This window comes from Pocillopora verrucosa, chromosome 8 (genome assembly GCF_036669915.1).
Source record: "Pocillopora verrucosa isolate sample1 chromosome 8, ASM3666991v2, whole genome shotgun sequence".
Taxonomy (NCBI): Eukaryota; Metazoa; Cnidaria; class Anthozoa; order Scleractinia; family Pocilloporidae; genus Pocillopora; species Pocillopora verrucosa.
The window spans coordinates 12,646,223-12,661,723 of record NC_089319.1 but is presented as its reverse complement, the minus strand read 5'-3'; the positions used below and the strand labels follow the sequence as shown (position 1 = coordinate 12,661,723).

The window sequence follows — 15,501 nt, the reverse complement described above, 5'->3', positions numbered from 1 at the left end:
CAATAGGCCTTGTGTTAGCTGAAGTGGTTGGCAGCATGTATTCTCTTATCAGAGAGATTTTACAACTCAGTTTTATAACTGTTCCAGGCTGTCTTGTGTATATTTGTGATTTCCATCGAGAACAAGCATGGGTACAGTGGATCAACAACTCAAAGAATGGCATTAACAAAGACAAGAAAGACAACCTCCTGAACAGTTTGCGAAACCTTGCAAGAACTTCCACAGAAGGGGACTTCAATTTAGCACTTAGAGATCTTCAAGACAGTGAACTGTGGAGGACCAATACAAGACTCCAAAAGTGGATGAACACAACATGGCTTCCCGAAAGACAGGCAAGTGTATCCCTTGCATACATTATAATAATTGTGGAATTATCCCTTATAAATTATCCGGCAACAATTCAAGATTTTTGGCTTAAAAATTACACACATCTTATTATGTTCACTTAAAATCCTTGTTGCTCTGACTTTAAACATCAAACAGGCCATCTCCTCAGATGATGTCATTTTGGGCCATGAATCATTCAGCATGAGTCTGAGATGAGTCCAAGATGCTCTTACAAGGAGATCCGCAAGGTGAAAATCAGATTACATGCAGCTTATATTCATGAAGTTTACTTGAACACTTTGTTTCTATTGGCAGCGCTGGGTTTGGGCATACAGGAAGGACCGCTTCAATGTGAAAGTGAACACTACCAATGGTGTGGAAAGAAAGAATAGGACATATAAGCACCAGTTTCTTGCAGACAATAGAGACCAGACCTTAAGTGGTGTCATCACAGTTTTAGTGACACAATTTCTACCAAATGAGTACTGAAGGTAAGGAATCAAAAGCTCATCTTGACCTTAGATCTCAGTGTGTTATATATTGATATCACATGACTATGATTTTAGGCCTAAGGTGTTTTCAGAGAATGTAGATATATAAAAGTTTTTTTTCATCAAGTGAGAAGATGTATAAAGGTGTCATGCTTACTGTGGGATGAAAATTGCCTGTAAGAATTTCATGGATGATACTTATAGACCCACATTTAATCCATAGGTTATATTCTACAAGTTCAAATTGAAATACTTAACATTTAGGAGGAAGCTCAAGCTGAATATTCGAATGTTGACCGTCGGTGTACTGTCATCACACAATCATCTTAAAATTGTGAAATATGTACATCAATTTATTTAATACAAGTTTGAAGGCTTATCGTGTGATAAACTTCTGATTAAGTATCTCTTCAGAAATTTCTATACATATAAGTTTAACACAAATGCAGTTAAAATTAATACTTATCTTTCTCGAGTATTTTGATGTCATTGTTCTTCTGCTCACTTGGCAGCTATGAGGTTTAGGTCGATGGTGTGTAGGATTTCAGAGGTGTTGCCAATCAATCAGATCGACCGATACCAGGTTGACAACTTACGAACCGGCCTAACATTTCGTTAACAGCGCCATCACTGATATTTACTGCACTCTATTTTTTTTAAACGACAATTCTCGAGAAAACTTCGATTATCTCTTACAAAAAGGGAAAATCCCTTAAAGACATGCTTGTGAGAGCAAAATATAATTTGAAGGCGATAATGCGACGCGACCACAAAAGCCACATGGGGAGTCCGTGCATGTCCGTCTTAACCTTTATTCTCAGAATTCGACTATTTTACTGGAAAAAGGACCCCACTAAAACAAGAACTCAGCCTTACTGAAGCTTCAAATCTCAAAGATCAACCTTTGTATCGCTCCGACGAAGGGCTAACGCTCAAAACGTCAGCTTTTTTAGCCTTTACGGTGGCTAATTTACGTTTTCAACCCAGTTGTTAACACTAAATTACCTGCTATACTCTCCCACCGACGCAGCACCACAGTTTCTTTAGAAACTTACCCCTTTATTCATTTGCGAAAAAGAGATTCACAAGTTGGAAAGTCCTCTGTTTGGTGGCCGTAATTTGACTGAGAGGAACGCTTTCAACTAAAATTATAGAGCCATCTATAGGAAAAGAGCAATCGGTAAAGCGATGATTCGGGACCCCAGTCCCTTCTCCTCGGGAGGGTCGATTGAGGACCGCACTCGAGAACGCGGCGTTGATCGAGCCTCTTTCATTCGTCGCTAGTAAATTCTTCGCAACAACAGATTATAGCTTTTCTATTTGGTATTCCAAGATGTAAGACATTGATCTTACTCCCGCTTCACTCAAGAGGACTACTAATTCTCCAGTTGTGCTTTTGATAAATTATTCGCGAGACACAGTCACGATAGGAGTCATGAATGAAATTGTACGCAAAACACATTTCATCTGCACTGATTTCCTTTCATTTTTCATCGCTTATTTCTTCCTTCCAAACAGCAACAGCTCGCTAAAAACAATTTCCATCTCCGCTGACGACGACTTCTCGCCTTTGAGGAGGTATAGTTTCAAATATCGTAATTTGTTTACTTCATACGTTAACAAGTATATAAAAACAGGCTGTAAATACCAAAATACAACAGAAAAGACTGAAACGAGTTGTATAACGAAGTAATGTGTGACTAGCACAGTTTATAGACTGTACGATTTTATGCCACTATCTGTGTCGGTAGATTAATTATAATAAATTAATATAAAATTAAATTATATTACTGGCGTAAAATTTACATTATATATATCACCGACTGGAAGAAATTATGTAGTCTGCGTGTAGCCGTACCCTCCCCCCGCCAAGGTGAAACGGAGGCGAGGCAACTCGCTCAATATCGGGGGAGGGTACGCCAACACACAAGCTAAAAATTACGCCGTTAGTTACGAAAATCTTACATTATTATACGTTACCGACTGGAAGAAATTACGTCGTTAGTTACCGGCGTAAAATTTACATTATATACATCTCCGACTGAAAGATGCAGACTGTAAAATTTTACGCCGTTAACTAACGGCGTAATTTTTTTTCAGTTATAATTTTATTATAAGATTTTACGCCAGTAACTAATGCCATAATTTCTTCCAGTCGGTAATGTATCTACTAAAAGATTTTATGCTGTTAAAAAATCTTACAGTACATACGCCGACGCAGATCGTGACGTAAAATCGTACAGTATATAGACTCTGTTAGTCACATATTACACCGTTATCTAATTACCGTTTCACCATATATTTTCTTCTAACAACTTGCAATGTTTGCCCCATAGCGATACCAGAAATCTTTGCGCAAACATAAGCATCCGATTTCTGGCACTCATTCAATGCCAGTCATGCTGAAAATCATACTGACAATTACCATAACGCGTCCTAGCCATCTTCGGGTGTTGTTGAGTTATTGAAGCTAAGCAGAAGGAAAGATTAGTTTCTTAAATGGCCACAGCAGAAAATGAGGGCCCAAATTTACTTTGGAAAATTCCAGATGGGAGTCCGTTCACTGAATTTTACACATATCTCGATGCCTGTAGGGAACGTATCGAAAAGGGTAAACCATCGCTATCGAAAGTTGGAGAGGCCGTGGATCGAGTCTTGACTCCCTCAAGTCCAAAAGACTGGCATAAGATCCGTTTCTTCCAAAGGGTAAGTGTATGGTCCTAACGAATGGGACCACAATCACTTTCAATTGGACTTCTGGGACTGAAGCCAGCAACTTACACAGATAAATGGGAATACGTTTGCCTTAATTTGATAGTTCAAACACGTCATGCAAGTTCCTACAACTAAGATACAAGTGTTTTGTCACAGTATTGTTGTGAATATGAGCAACACAACATATGCTGTAGGGAAAAATTACGAAACAGTGATATGAAAAACCATCCAGCCTGCAGTGCAGGCTTCTTGTTTGGGCGAGCTAACGTTATAAGCTCGCGATCGTTTATCCGATCGGCCATGTTTGATTTGTAGTTCGAGTGGACGGTGGGGGTAGGGGGCGGGGGAAAGGCGTGAAGACGCCTTCCCGAAGAGGCTGTTTAAAAGCAAACCATCCCCTGGCAGCCTGATCCCTTGGTTAGTTGCGCGTCACGGTATTTCCGGAAATGAGCAGATAACCAATTAAAAAAATAAAAAAACAGAAAGCACCGTCTTCCGACAAAAACAAACACACTTAGAGCCGATGAGTGAAACAGTGAGGCAGTTTTTTTCAGCCAGGAAAGAAATGGCTTCGACAAAACTTCCTCCGCGGACACAAATATGAGCTGATATTTACTGCACTCTCTATATAAATATCCCCCCTCTGAATCGTTGCCTTTTTATTCAATTGTAATAAATAATTATAGAGGGAATGAGAAAGAAAATGGAGATCTTTGAAATGGAGATGAAAATGAAAACGAAAGTATTTACGATGAAAATAATGAAAAATAATTGGGAACATGTACCTGTACCTTCCACACCTTCAAAATTCATCAAATTTACATACAGCCCAAAGATAGATTTAAAAAACCAAAACTACCACTGCTAATACTACTTTCAAATGCTATTAAGTATTTGCTGATTGAAAATCAATTGTGACAACTGTTCTTGAAAATATTTAACAAATCGTACAAGGTTCCTAGGCCTTCATTGCGCTGTCGTGGTTCCATGACTAAAAGCTTTGAAAAGTGCGCAGCCCCTACTTCATCTGGCATCCACTTACAGTACAGTAGTCTGCCCAGAATCATTAAAAATTTGAAAAGATGAAAATAATTGTTTATTAGAGCTTTACTCAAGAACTGCATTGCCTTCATGGGAATTTTGAATTTATTTCATTGCTTAAGGTCGGCGCTGTTAACAATAGGCCTTTAAGGGCTGAAGCGATTTTCGCTTAGAAAAAATTTATCTTGAAAAATTTTCAAAAACTAAGGTGGTCTCCATTACCTTGTGATTCTGACAGATTTATGGGCAAAGTTTGAAAGAAGTTGGTTGTTCGAACAGCAATGCAACGCACCACTGTTAGGGATACTGCTTCTTTTAAAATTCGTATTTAATCATCTATCGCGATCGCCTCGTTAGAACCACTAAGAACAACTAAGTAAGTCGCCATCGCGAAGTACAAACTTCAGGGTTAGCTTCGAGCAGTATTTTTCCTGGAGTCTTGATTTAGTTTGGTTGCGTTTTAGGGTGGTTTTGAGGAAGAAAGGGGTGTGCGCGTAGAGTTGCAATCGTTATGATGTCAGTTAAAAGCATATCTTTTTCTCTTAATTGATTTGTTTTAATAAGCTTCGATGTTCCCCTTTTACGGAAAATACGATTAATTTTGCAGTTTTTTTTTAAATCAAACATTGTTCTAAAAGATATCTTTAACTATCTTGCGTGCGGCCCACGCGTATTGTTTGTTTGTACGTTAGAGCACACTCGTACTCGCCTTAACTAACGGCCGTGAGTTAATCAGGTCGCGATGATGTCTGTTATGGCCACTGCCGTGATTCTCCTATTCAGTTGACAATCAACATGAGCACTGGGTTAGTTATTATTGACTGTATTACCAGTTGTATAGCCTTTAGCGCATGTAGAAACAGAGGTCCCATTGGTAAAGATTTGAAATAGGCCATAGATTGTTTTTTCAGGCTATTGGAGTAACTGAAAGTTGAAATTTTATGGGGTATGTTTGACCGGATATGCGAGGTTCATAGAAGAGTGAACGTTCATTTACACGTTTATGATAAAGAAAAAAAAGGTAGAAAAAAAGGCAACTTTCTACTACTGCCCAATCTCTACAGAAAATATCTAAGTGTTGCACGAAGATCTGGTGTGTGTAAGGCTCCAAAAAATAAAACGGAATCGGAAATATATTCCGTTACTAAGTTTCTATTGAAAAGATGCGTTGTTTAATATTAGATAAACAACTACTGTTAGAAGTAAATTCTCTAACACTCGTTGTTGGTTTGGTTGATTCTTCTGTAATCTCTTTTCTTCTCAAGTTGTAACAACGGGGACTAACTCCTATCTAATGGGAAAAGCGAGGGTCACCGTTTATAAAAGTGACACTGCAGATGACACTATTAAGCTGTCAATCTTCTTGTATCGTCATCGTTCCATCTCAGCCGGCGAATCACGTTAGATGACGTATGACAGTTTCTGCTTACTAGGTATGCGCCTTCGAGTTATTTGCGCAGTTACAAAATTATCTTCTACCTTAAATTTCTTATTCTTACAGTTGAGATCGGCCAGAACAGAAACGAGATTGGTAATATAAAAATCATAACTATCCTACTGACGGGATATTATTCACATCTAAAGGGGTATCTTAAGAGAAAATTTCCTTAGAAGACCGTTACATAACAACATCATGATTACAAAAGTTGGAAAAGAAGGGGCGTTCACAAGTACCGCCCCCAAGTTGCTACGTGCTAGTCGTAATAACTTTCTAATTGCAAAACATGCAGGTATCACACGTTTACACCTTTAAGAACGAGAGGTGTCGAACGTGACCTTTTACCAGAGAGATTCACTCTTCCTGAACTAACAAATTAACTTAATTAATAACATAGCTTTCCCAAGACACTATCACAAGTTCTAATTACCGTAGAAACTGAGCAACTGTTTCTATGTCAACTTCACTATCATAACGAGGAAAACGTAACCAAACTCTACCTTTAAGATAAGGCTTCCAAAAGGAATAAGAAGTAATCAACCTGCCTTTTTATAATCCCCTGCAGGAATGGTTTAAAGTAATATAATATTTCCACTCCTTTTCCCGACACCAATATAAGGAAACCCTTACGATATTTCAGATTAAATATAGTCCCATTTTTATCGTTTAGCACTATCATTGACTTTGTTCGCAGATTAAGGAATGAGTACAAGCTTGATTTTCAGTGTTTGACACCTTGTAACATTAAAACACGAAAGAACTACGACATCATTCACGCAGTGGTTTATAAAATAAGATTAGATTAGATTCATTTCATACATTCTCACAAACGTAGGGGGAGGGGAGTTGGAGGACTTGGGGGGATCACGTGGATTTCTGGGGGAACACAGGGGATATCGGTGGTCACTAACAGAGTATAAAGGGGAGACTATCGTTGATTGACTGCCAACAAGGGGGGAATCAGTAGAATACTACAGGGCCGTAGAGGGAGGGGAGGATCAAATAAATTTTATCGTGACACAGTCAAAGTCTTTGGTTGCTTTCCACAGACAGAAACGTAGTCATTATACCTCTTCCAAATTGACGGTTTAGTTGTGCTTTGGTTGATAATACCTTGTTCTATTTTTAGCATGGAAATACTGACAAACACTACGGCCACTTTAGTAAGCACTGTTTCTGAGAAACAGTAATGAGTTCCCGTATAATAACAAGAACAACTGCGCGCAAAGCACACTGGTCGAACGTGGTCTAACGTCCTACCAAGTAAATGAAGCTTTTCGCATATATTATGAAATTTTTCTATGCAATTTTTTCCCTAGTTTGGCTTATCAGATATGACGCTTTTTCTTTCGTTTATAGAACAATACAAGCACTACTGAGAACAGATCAGCCATGGTTAAATTTCTAAAATATCAATCTTAATGGTTTTGATAGGTTTTTATCGTATTATCTAACTCGTGGCAAAAAATTGAAGATTCAAAACATACAGCTCTGAGACCGTGGACGCTGTTGATTGCGAAGAGGGATAACAGTGTTACCACATTGACGTACAGTCTTTCGTACGCGAGTTAGAACAACGGGTGGCTCTGTGCCGATGCTTCTTCTCGTGGGAACGGGATTTCGGCAAAAAAGACATCTGAGAATTCCCCTGAACTCATTGTTGAATCTTTGGTTTAAACCAATAAACAAACAAGGATTTATGGCACTATTGGCGTGTGCTAGAAAATATAAACTGGATTCCAGATGTTTAACTTTGAGCAAAGCTCTATAAGTGTTGGTAAAATAGGAAAACAGTAAATGCTGGATGTGAGCTGGCAACCAACACAGCGCAAACGTCACCACCACGATGATGATCATGCGTAGTACCTTGCGCTTGGACAGTTCATTTTGATGTCGCTGATGGGCTGTCAGCTCCCCTGGGATCTGGCGTGAACAAACATGTCGACCAATAAGAATATGAACCCATGCTATGACAACAAGAGGAACCAAATACAGTATCAAGAACATGGTCATGAAATAGGCTCTGGCGATAGAAACCTGGACACTTATGTCTGAGGAAAATAAATTCCAAACCATTCCGCATTTCCATTGAAAGCCGTCAGCACTCTTTACAACGTCATAAAGCAAGAGATACAGCAAGAAAAACAGGGAAGACGAGATCCATATCACAGAAGTGACTAGTTTTGTGTTTCGAATGAAACGCATATCTCGAAGTGGATGAAGAATGGCGAAGTAACGATCCACTGTAATGAAGACAAGTGTTATGATGCTGACAGCGACTGACAAGATCCCCAGGAACCCAACAAGCTTGCACGTGACTTTTCCCATTGCCCCTGGAATCCATGCCAGGCCAATGTAAAGATATTTCACCTACAAAGACAGGGAGGTACTAAAGATAGGTATTCCATTGACAACACGACCTAATAGCGTGGGAAATAAAAAATGTGTTATACTACTTGGAGTGAGTGAGAACGTTTTGCATAACGAAACTAAACAATGAATTAACCCTTAACAATTGAAAAATTGTTACTCACCTCGAACGGCATAACGAAGAGAGAAACAAGTAGATCTCCAACTGCCATATTTACAATTAAGAAATTGAATTTAGTCCTCATCTGTTCACGAGAAACCACAATGTAAATGATACAGATGTTACCAAAGAAGCCGAAGACGAAGATAACCACATATGCCATAGTTATCCATACAGCACCGCTCGCAGGAAAGTAATTGTTGACAACTGATGAATTTAAGTTTGCCACACCTGAGGAAAGAAAAGGGGAATACATCGCCTTTTATTTTGAGATTTCCTATATTATTATGACAGATAATGTGATAAGAAGCTAACTTAACCCTAGCCAATCCTAAATAATGACGCTGTCCAATAAAAGAGGAAAGCGGAAATAGACCCTTCCCCAGTTTCCTCCCCCCTTTTGCCCAATTGTAGGAGAAAACCTCTCATCCGATGTAAGAGAGTTCCTCAGTAACAGCGCGTGAGGGCAGACAGGCATCTGTGATTTCTTACTTTGATGACTCTTTGCTCGGGTGAGGCGCTTCGTATAACTCACGCCTACTTATCTGAATGCCCTACTAATACCATGTGGTTTGTACCAGATGGCTTTGCGCACGTGTCGCAAAAACACGTCACTTCTGTTGACTTTAACTCACGCAGAGGCAACCATGGTAACATTAAGAATTCTTGTTTATTCAAAACGTGCCAAAACAAATATCTTCAGACTAATAAGACATGAAAACGTACCTGCAATAGAAGAATTATTTACTGCCACCATGCCACTCATTGCCACTCACTGAGTGATCGAAAGCTTTAACCGTCGTTTTACTGTGGTTTAAACCTGAAACAAAGCTGAGAATAATGTTCCAAATTAATCCACAAAGATAATTTTCATAATAAATTAACGGTCCAAAGTGAAGCATATTTCTTTAACCTCAAAATCAGTTACGCAGCGATTAGGTGGTTCTCGTTCTTCGCACTCAGCAAAATATTGTGAATTGTTCCCAACTGTTTTTTGATTCATTGACGAACACTTTTGGTCTTTACATCTTTTCATAGAACCGTAGAGTAAAGAAAACAATCCTATCTGTTTTAGGAGCCCATCACTCTCACCGTCATTTTCTCCTATAAAACCGGCAGTTTGAAAACATTTTAATAAATAAGCTAATAAGTCAATACTTGTCTTTGTACACTGAACTACGCACAACTACTGCCTTTCGACAAGAACTGAGATCCCGCTCAGATCATTTCGAGTGTCATGAAATCTGCCGATAGATTTTATTGTTCAACTCCTCAATGGGAGTTTTTGCCAGCATATTAGTGATTCCTTGGAGATCAACGGCGTTTTTATCGTTAACCCGTGCTAAAAGTGCTAAAAGTGCTAAAAGTAGGGGAAACACTAAAATTCCAATCGAATGAATGAGAATCCTAGAAGTGTGCGAGATTCTTACGAAATATTTTAAAGAAAGGAAATCCTAAAGGTGCGCAAGATGCTAATTTAACATTCAGGGAAATCATCTTTTTATAATTGTCAACCATGAAAGGCTCTGAAATTTAACCGTCAACCGTCAGAGGCGTTAAAAATTAACTGTCAACTGTAAAAATCCACTGAAAAAAATTAACCATCAACCGATCAACCGTCAAAGCTATCCCCCAAAAAGACCCTCAAAATAGGCGTGCTAATCTGGAAGAAATTTACATAACGGTGGACCACAGGGCACATGTCGCAAACTTAAAAGTTATTGCTATTTGTTTCAGGAAATTCTCAAGTTCGCACCCAATTGAAAAATGGGTTCATTGTTTTTCTTTATCGTAATGTCGCTTTATATTATGTGAGTCAGGATTTGGACGAAGCGAGATTTTCGTAACAGCAAGAGTCTTTAATGTGCGTTTCGCCGGGGGTCTGGCTTTTGTCCCCTAATGGGTGGTGTCCGTAATAGCAAGGTGTCCGCAGCGCGAGAGTCGACTGTAGATCGAAGAGTTTGAATAATTTACCTTTCGACATCCTCAATCTATTGATGAACATCTGCTTCGAATTAAATCAACAAGAATAAATGAATTAAAAAAAAAAAAAAAAGGAAAAACACACGAACATATATGCAAAGGCACCTGTTTGGAAAAGGAATAAATTTTATCTTATTTTTTCCCATGGTATGTTGGCTGCTGCCACAGGGCACATGTCGCAAACTTAAAAGTTATTGCTATTTGTTCACAAAAAAATGAAATGTGTTGAACCTTGAAACTTGTGGCAGTTTTTTAGGTGCTACAAATTAACGAAAACCTTTCTGCAAATTAAAAAAGTTGTTGTGAAAATAAAAGTTGTCGCAATTGTAAACATTTGCTGCAGTGATGAAGTTGCTGCGTATAAAAGAAGAAATTGCTTCAAAAAAAAAATATGATTTAATGCTTATTCATAAAATTTGCCGCGGAATCTGGACCACGATTGTGAAGCCATATTGTTTCCCTTTCGAAACTTTCTTCTTGCGAGGAAAACTGCTCGCTTGAGACCAAATGTTGTCACAAGTGAAGAGATGGTCTGAAACAAAACGTCACGAAGAGTTCAACTACTGTTGATAAAGGTTCAAAGAACGATGAAAATGTGGTAATGCAAGCGCCACTTGTGATGGTAATAGAGCCTCAGGGTTTTTAACCCATGCAGTTTCGCTTACAAAGAATGGCCTTTGGCGCAACCGAGAATGTAAAAATTCACTCACTGACTTGTTTCTTTCGTATTTAACTAGATATAACAGAAAATAGAATTGAAAGCGGTGTATGACATATCCCTGGATTTAAAAACATGTTTCATATGTTCGTGCGACTCTCATGGTATTAATTATCAGAAGCTCGACTAATAAGTTGACGGACTTCTGTTTTCTTACAGACCATCGCGCGCTCACTTTGGGCTTCTCGCTTAGTTGACTGAAACAAAACATACAGCGGTGGACAGACTAAAGAATGACATAATCAAGATCTATTTTAAAGAAAGCCCCTCGTTGTCGCCTATCACATCATGACATGGAGCGAAGTTGCGAGAAACAACCGAGGTCTCGTTACCTGGTAAGATGTTAGGAAGAACTGCACGAGTTTTTTAACACTCTTTACCGTCTTCTTTCTTGTATTAAAAGGCGTTCGACACTTCGTCTACACTGTAAAAGTTGCTCTTTGAAAAACCTTAAGTACACTTGAAGCTGCATCCAGCTTGAATGGTTGACTTTTCATGTTGATAATTGATTGGGAAAAGCAAGCTTGATTAATGGATTTAATAGTACTGTCGACTACCGCGGTTATTGCAGACAACCTCGGGGGGAGGGAGGGGGGGGGGGGAGATTTAGTGTCCATAAGCGAGAGTCCGAAATGGCGGGGTACGCGAGAGAAAAATATTGGTTTTCTCTAAACATATGAAATAATATGTTTCTGAGCCTGCATTAAGTTTCTAACATGGCTTCACGAATTTGAAAAAGATCCGGCTGCAAGCAGGAAATTCTCAAGTTCGCACCCAATTGAAAAATGGGTTCCTTATTTTCCTTTATCGTAATGTCGCTTTATATTATCAGGATTTTGGACGAAGCGAGGTTTTCGTAACAGCGAGAGTCTTTAATGTGCGTTTCGCCGGGGGTCTGGCTTTTGTCCCCTAATGGGTGGTGTCCGTAATAGCGAGGTGTCCGCAGCGCGAGAGTCGACTGTAGATCGAAGAGTTTGAATAATTTACCTTTCGACATCCTCAATCTATTGATGAACATCCGCTTCGAATTAAATCAACAAGAATAAATGAATTTTAAAAAAATTAAAAAAAAAAAAAAAACGCACGAACATATATGCAAAGGCACCTGTTTGGAAAAGGAATAAATTTTATCTTACTTTTTCCCACGGTATATTGGCTGCTGTTGGCCAATAAATGTTTGATAGCCGTGATGTGACATATTTGATCGTGTAAAATAAGTAAAAGGACATGAACGTCAGCGACTGATAATCTGAAAGAGATAAACAAATTTTTCTGCAATGAAAATGAAGCGAGAACAGCAGCTAACAGATTTTATCAGTGTTCTGCGGTGTGAAGCGTGTCGTAAGGCTGCCTCTCAGTTATTTATTCTTTAGTTGAAGAGTTTCATTGCCAAAGTACTTCAAGCCTTTCGCAAAACTTTGTTTGTTTGTTTAATCTGAGAGGTTGATTGAGGGTCGATATCTAAAACGAAAGTCGATTTGCTACATTTATCAATAATACCTTAGCCTTTTCACAATGAAAATTGTGACAGTTAAATTTGAAAGAAAATTGCAGAAGCTTTTGAAAGAGAAAGGCAAAGCAATTTCAGTGCAAACCGAGACATAAGAGCTTTTGAAATCTGCCTTCAAAAAAATACCCATAATGTGGCTGTTTGCTCCTATTTTCCTGAATCCAAATATCGATAATTTTGGACTGTGCCGGTTGTCGGTTAGTATTTATTTGTCGCTGATCGGTAATTTTTTTCAGCGTTTTGTTGGTAGTCAGCTATACTTTTCGCCTTTGTCGCAGGTCGATTAACCTCATTCAGACATTCCTCCACGCCTAAGCTAGAATACTCTTCTCTCTGAATAAAAAAGAGTGATAATGTTAGACTATGTCGATTGTCGGTAAGTCAGTTACTTGTCGGCATTAAGTATTTGTTTTTTCGTTTTGTTGGTGGTCAAATCTATTTTTCGTCCTCTGTCATAAGTCGGTTAACCCCAGAGACCCCGGGAGACCCTCTTATAGCTAATACATTCAACTCCGGCCGTACTAAGGCAGTTTCGAAATGGCGTCGACCGCGAGAAACAAATCATAAGAGGAAAGCATCGGAAAATTAAAAGTAGGAGATGGAAAATGTCATTTGGCTCCTTCAAATGAGAAAGACTGGCAAGAGATCCACTTCTTCCCAAGGGTAAGTTAGAAACATATGCGCTTCGCTATTAAACTAAATTCGATTCCTTGGCTATTTCATGACAATACAAATTTTACAAAGTGCTGCTGCAGATGAGATGATGTGTCACAAGAACGGGGTTAGAATTGTGCAACGTTTGTTTTAATATATCCTCACCAGTTGATCGTGACCAATTCTGAAAGTGATATTTGTTCCTCGCGTCGCCAATCAAAATTGATAGATTCGAACCATTTCAATGTTATTCGAGTACTTTTCTCGGCTATGACTCTCCTCAATGATCTCCGGCGTAACAGAACGAAAGAACTCATTATCAATCGATTTTAGACGAATTTCTTTTAAAACAATCCTTCGACTAAGTGCGATTGTGTGTTCGGCGATCTGATCAAACTAAATCAAACACAGAGGTTTTAGTTATTTGGGTACTATACTTGGCTACGACCCTCTACATTACTTAGAAATGATCTTCAGTATAACAGTTAGAAAAAAACTCACTTTCAATTCCTTTTAGACGAATTTCTTTTTAATTGAAAGCTACATTTCCTGCCCAATTTTTTCCTTTGGTCACTTTTTAAAACAAATTTTGCTAGCCTCCGTATGACAGCATTTTTTGTTGTAAGCAGAAGCTCAGCTCTGGTATTTTAATATCCATGCAGTTGTATTATTTACGTAATTTTTTGCGCAATAAGGTTCTTTGAGGCTTTAAATTGGGTCAGGTTATAAAGTTATAAACGTCTTTTTTTGGTAAAATGTCCAATGATATATGTATGAAAGCCGAAAAGGGATTTCGGACCTCAGACTTTCAGACTTCAGAATTCAGAATTCAGAATTCAGAATTTTTTTTTGTAGGAAACGGAAGTACGAATTCAGAATTCAGAATTCAGAACTCAGAATTCAGAATTCAGACTTCAGACTTCAGACTTCTTCAGAATTGAGACTTCAGACTTGAGACTTAAGACTTCTTTGGACTTCAGAATTCGGACTTCAGACCCTGGGTACCAGTCTTCCAATTTTTCATTCTTTGTTGTTGTGTACCAACATGGATGATGTAAGTAGATTACCATATCGAGGTGCACTGCGGGGAAAAAAAGACTACGTCGGAGCCAGTTTTGGTTCGCAATTTAAGTGATTTGGGACCTCCAAGTGTCTTTGCTTCCGACACAAGTGCTAAGGCGAACGTCACCCCACTGCCTGTTGTGCAGAAGGAAAAAATTAACTTTCAGTGAAAGATGTTCCTTTGGTGTCGTGTTCACGGGTGTGTGGGCCGGAACCGAGGTCGCAGTGAAGCATGTTAAACTACGAAACGCCAAGTGTCTTCAGACAGTCATGGAAACGGAAGTACGAATTCACAGTATGCTTCACCAACCAAACATTGTGCAAATTATGGCCATCTCATATCTGAAAAATCCTATTTACCTGGTCTCGGAACTTATCAAGGGGCGAAGTTTGGAGGAATTACTATTCAACGATGACGAAACCTCTAACACTTTCACGATTCAAAGCTGCAATAAGCTTGATGTTGGGAAGCAAGTTTCGTCAGCTGTTGCCTACTTGCATAAATTGAAACTTCCTCTACCTCACAGAGACATAAAACCTGCCAATGTGCGAGAAAATCCTCATCACAAAGCTGTGCGATATGGGTTTGAGCAAACTGAAGTCAGCACAATCCCTTACACGCACGACTAGCTCAGCAATCCAAGGAACTCCCCCTTATATGGCCCTGAATGTCTGCTTGAGAGGAAGAAAGCAGCAGTCCATTCAGATGTCTGGTCATTGGCATGTACGCTCGTTGAACTTTTCACCGAGATAGAATGTTGGAAACAACTGTTGGAAGGTAAGGAAGGAGCTGCTGCAAGGAAAAGTGATGATTTAGACAGCAACGTTGAGTCACTTATTGCCATCATGAGGAAGAAAGAATGGCCGCGCTCACAAGAATTCTTGCCAGACATAGTTGGTGCTTCCCTCCGCGGTATTCTCGTGGACTGTTTCAAGCATGAAACAGAAATGAGACCAAGAGCTATTAACCTTGTAAATGAATTTTCGCAAAGGTTCTTAGAACTCATAAGTCAGCGTGAAAAATGCTTGTAG

The 15,501-nt window shown here is 39.0% G+C and overlaps 2 protein-coding genes across 2 annotated transcripts; one reads left to right on the top strand and one right to left on the bottom strand.

Annotated features, from left to right (window-relative positions):
• Positions 1-5,765: 5,765 nt before the first annotated feature.
• LOC131779973 (substance-P receptor-like) lies at positions 5,766-9,866 on the bottom strand. The gene is made up of 3 exons (XM_066171270.1): positions 9,269-9,866; positions 8,547-8,773; positions 5,766-8,382 (listed from the first exon to the last, which is right to left on the bottom strand). Exons 1-3 carry the CDS (start codon positions 9,306-9,308, stop codon positions 7,489-7,491), a joined length of 1,161 nt encoding a protein of 386 aa, XP_066027367.1. The 5' UTR covers positions 9,309-9,866; the 3' UTR covers positions 5,766-7,488.
• A 4,873-nt stretch (positions 9,867-14,739) lies between these two features.
• On the top strand, positions 14,740-15,501 carry LOC136282990 (uncharacterized). Its single transcript, XM_066171154.1, is given in 3 exon segments — positions 14,740-15,017; positions 15,019-15,125; positions 15,128-15,501. Coding segments are annotated over 3 exon segments (759 nt in total).

Bases quoted from the DNA above. Each gene is read 5' to 3' on its own strand.
- LOC131779973 (XM_066171270.1), bottom strand. From the start codon at position 9,308: ATGAGTGGCATGGTGGCAGTAAATAATTCTTCTATTGCAG. The intron at 8,774-9,268 runs GTACGTTTTCAT...TTCTTTCCTCAG, and splicing joins AAATAATTCTTCTATTGCAG to GTGTGGCAAACTTAAATTCA. The intron at 8,383-8,546 runs GTGAGTAACAAT...CTGTCTTTGTAG, and splicing joins TCTTCGTTATGCCGTTCGAG to GTGAAATATCTTTACATTGG.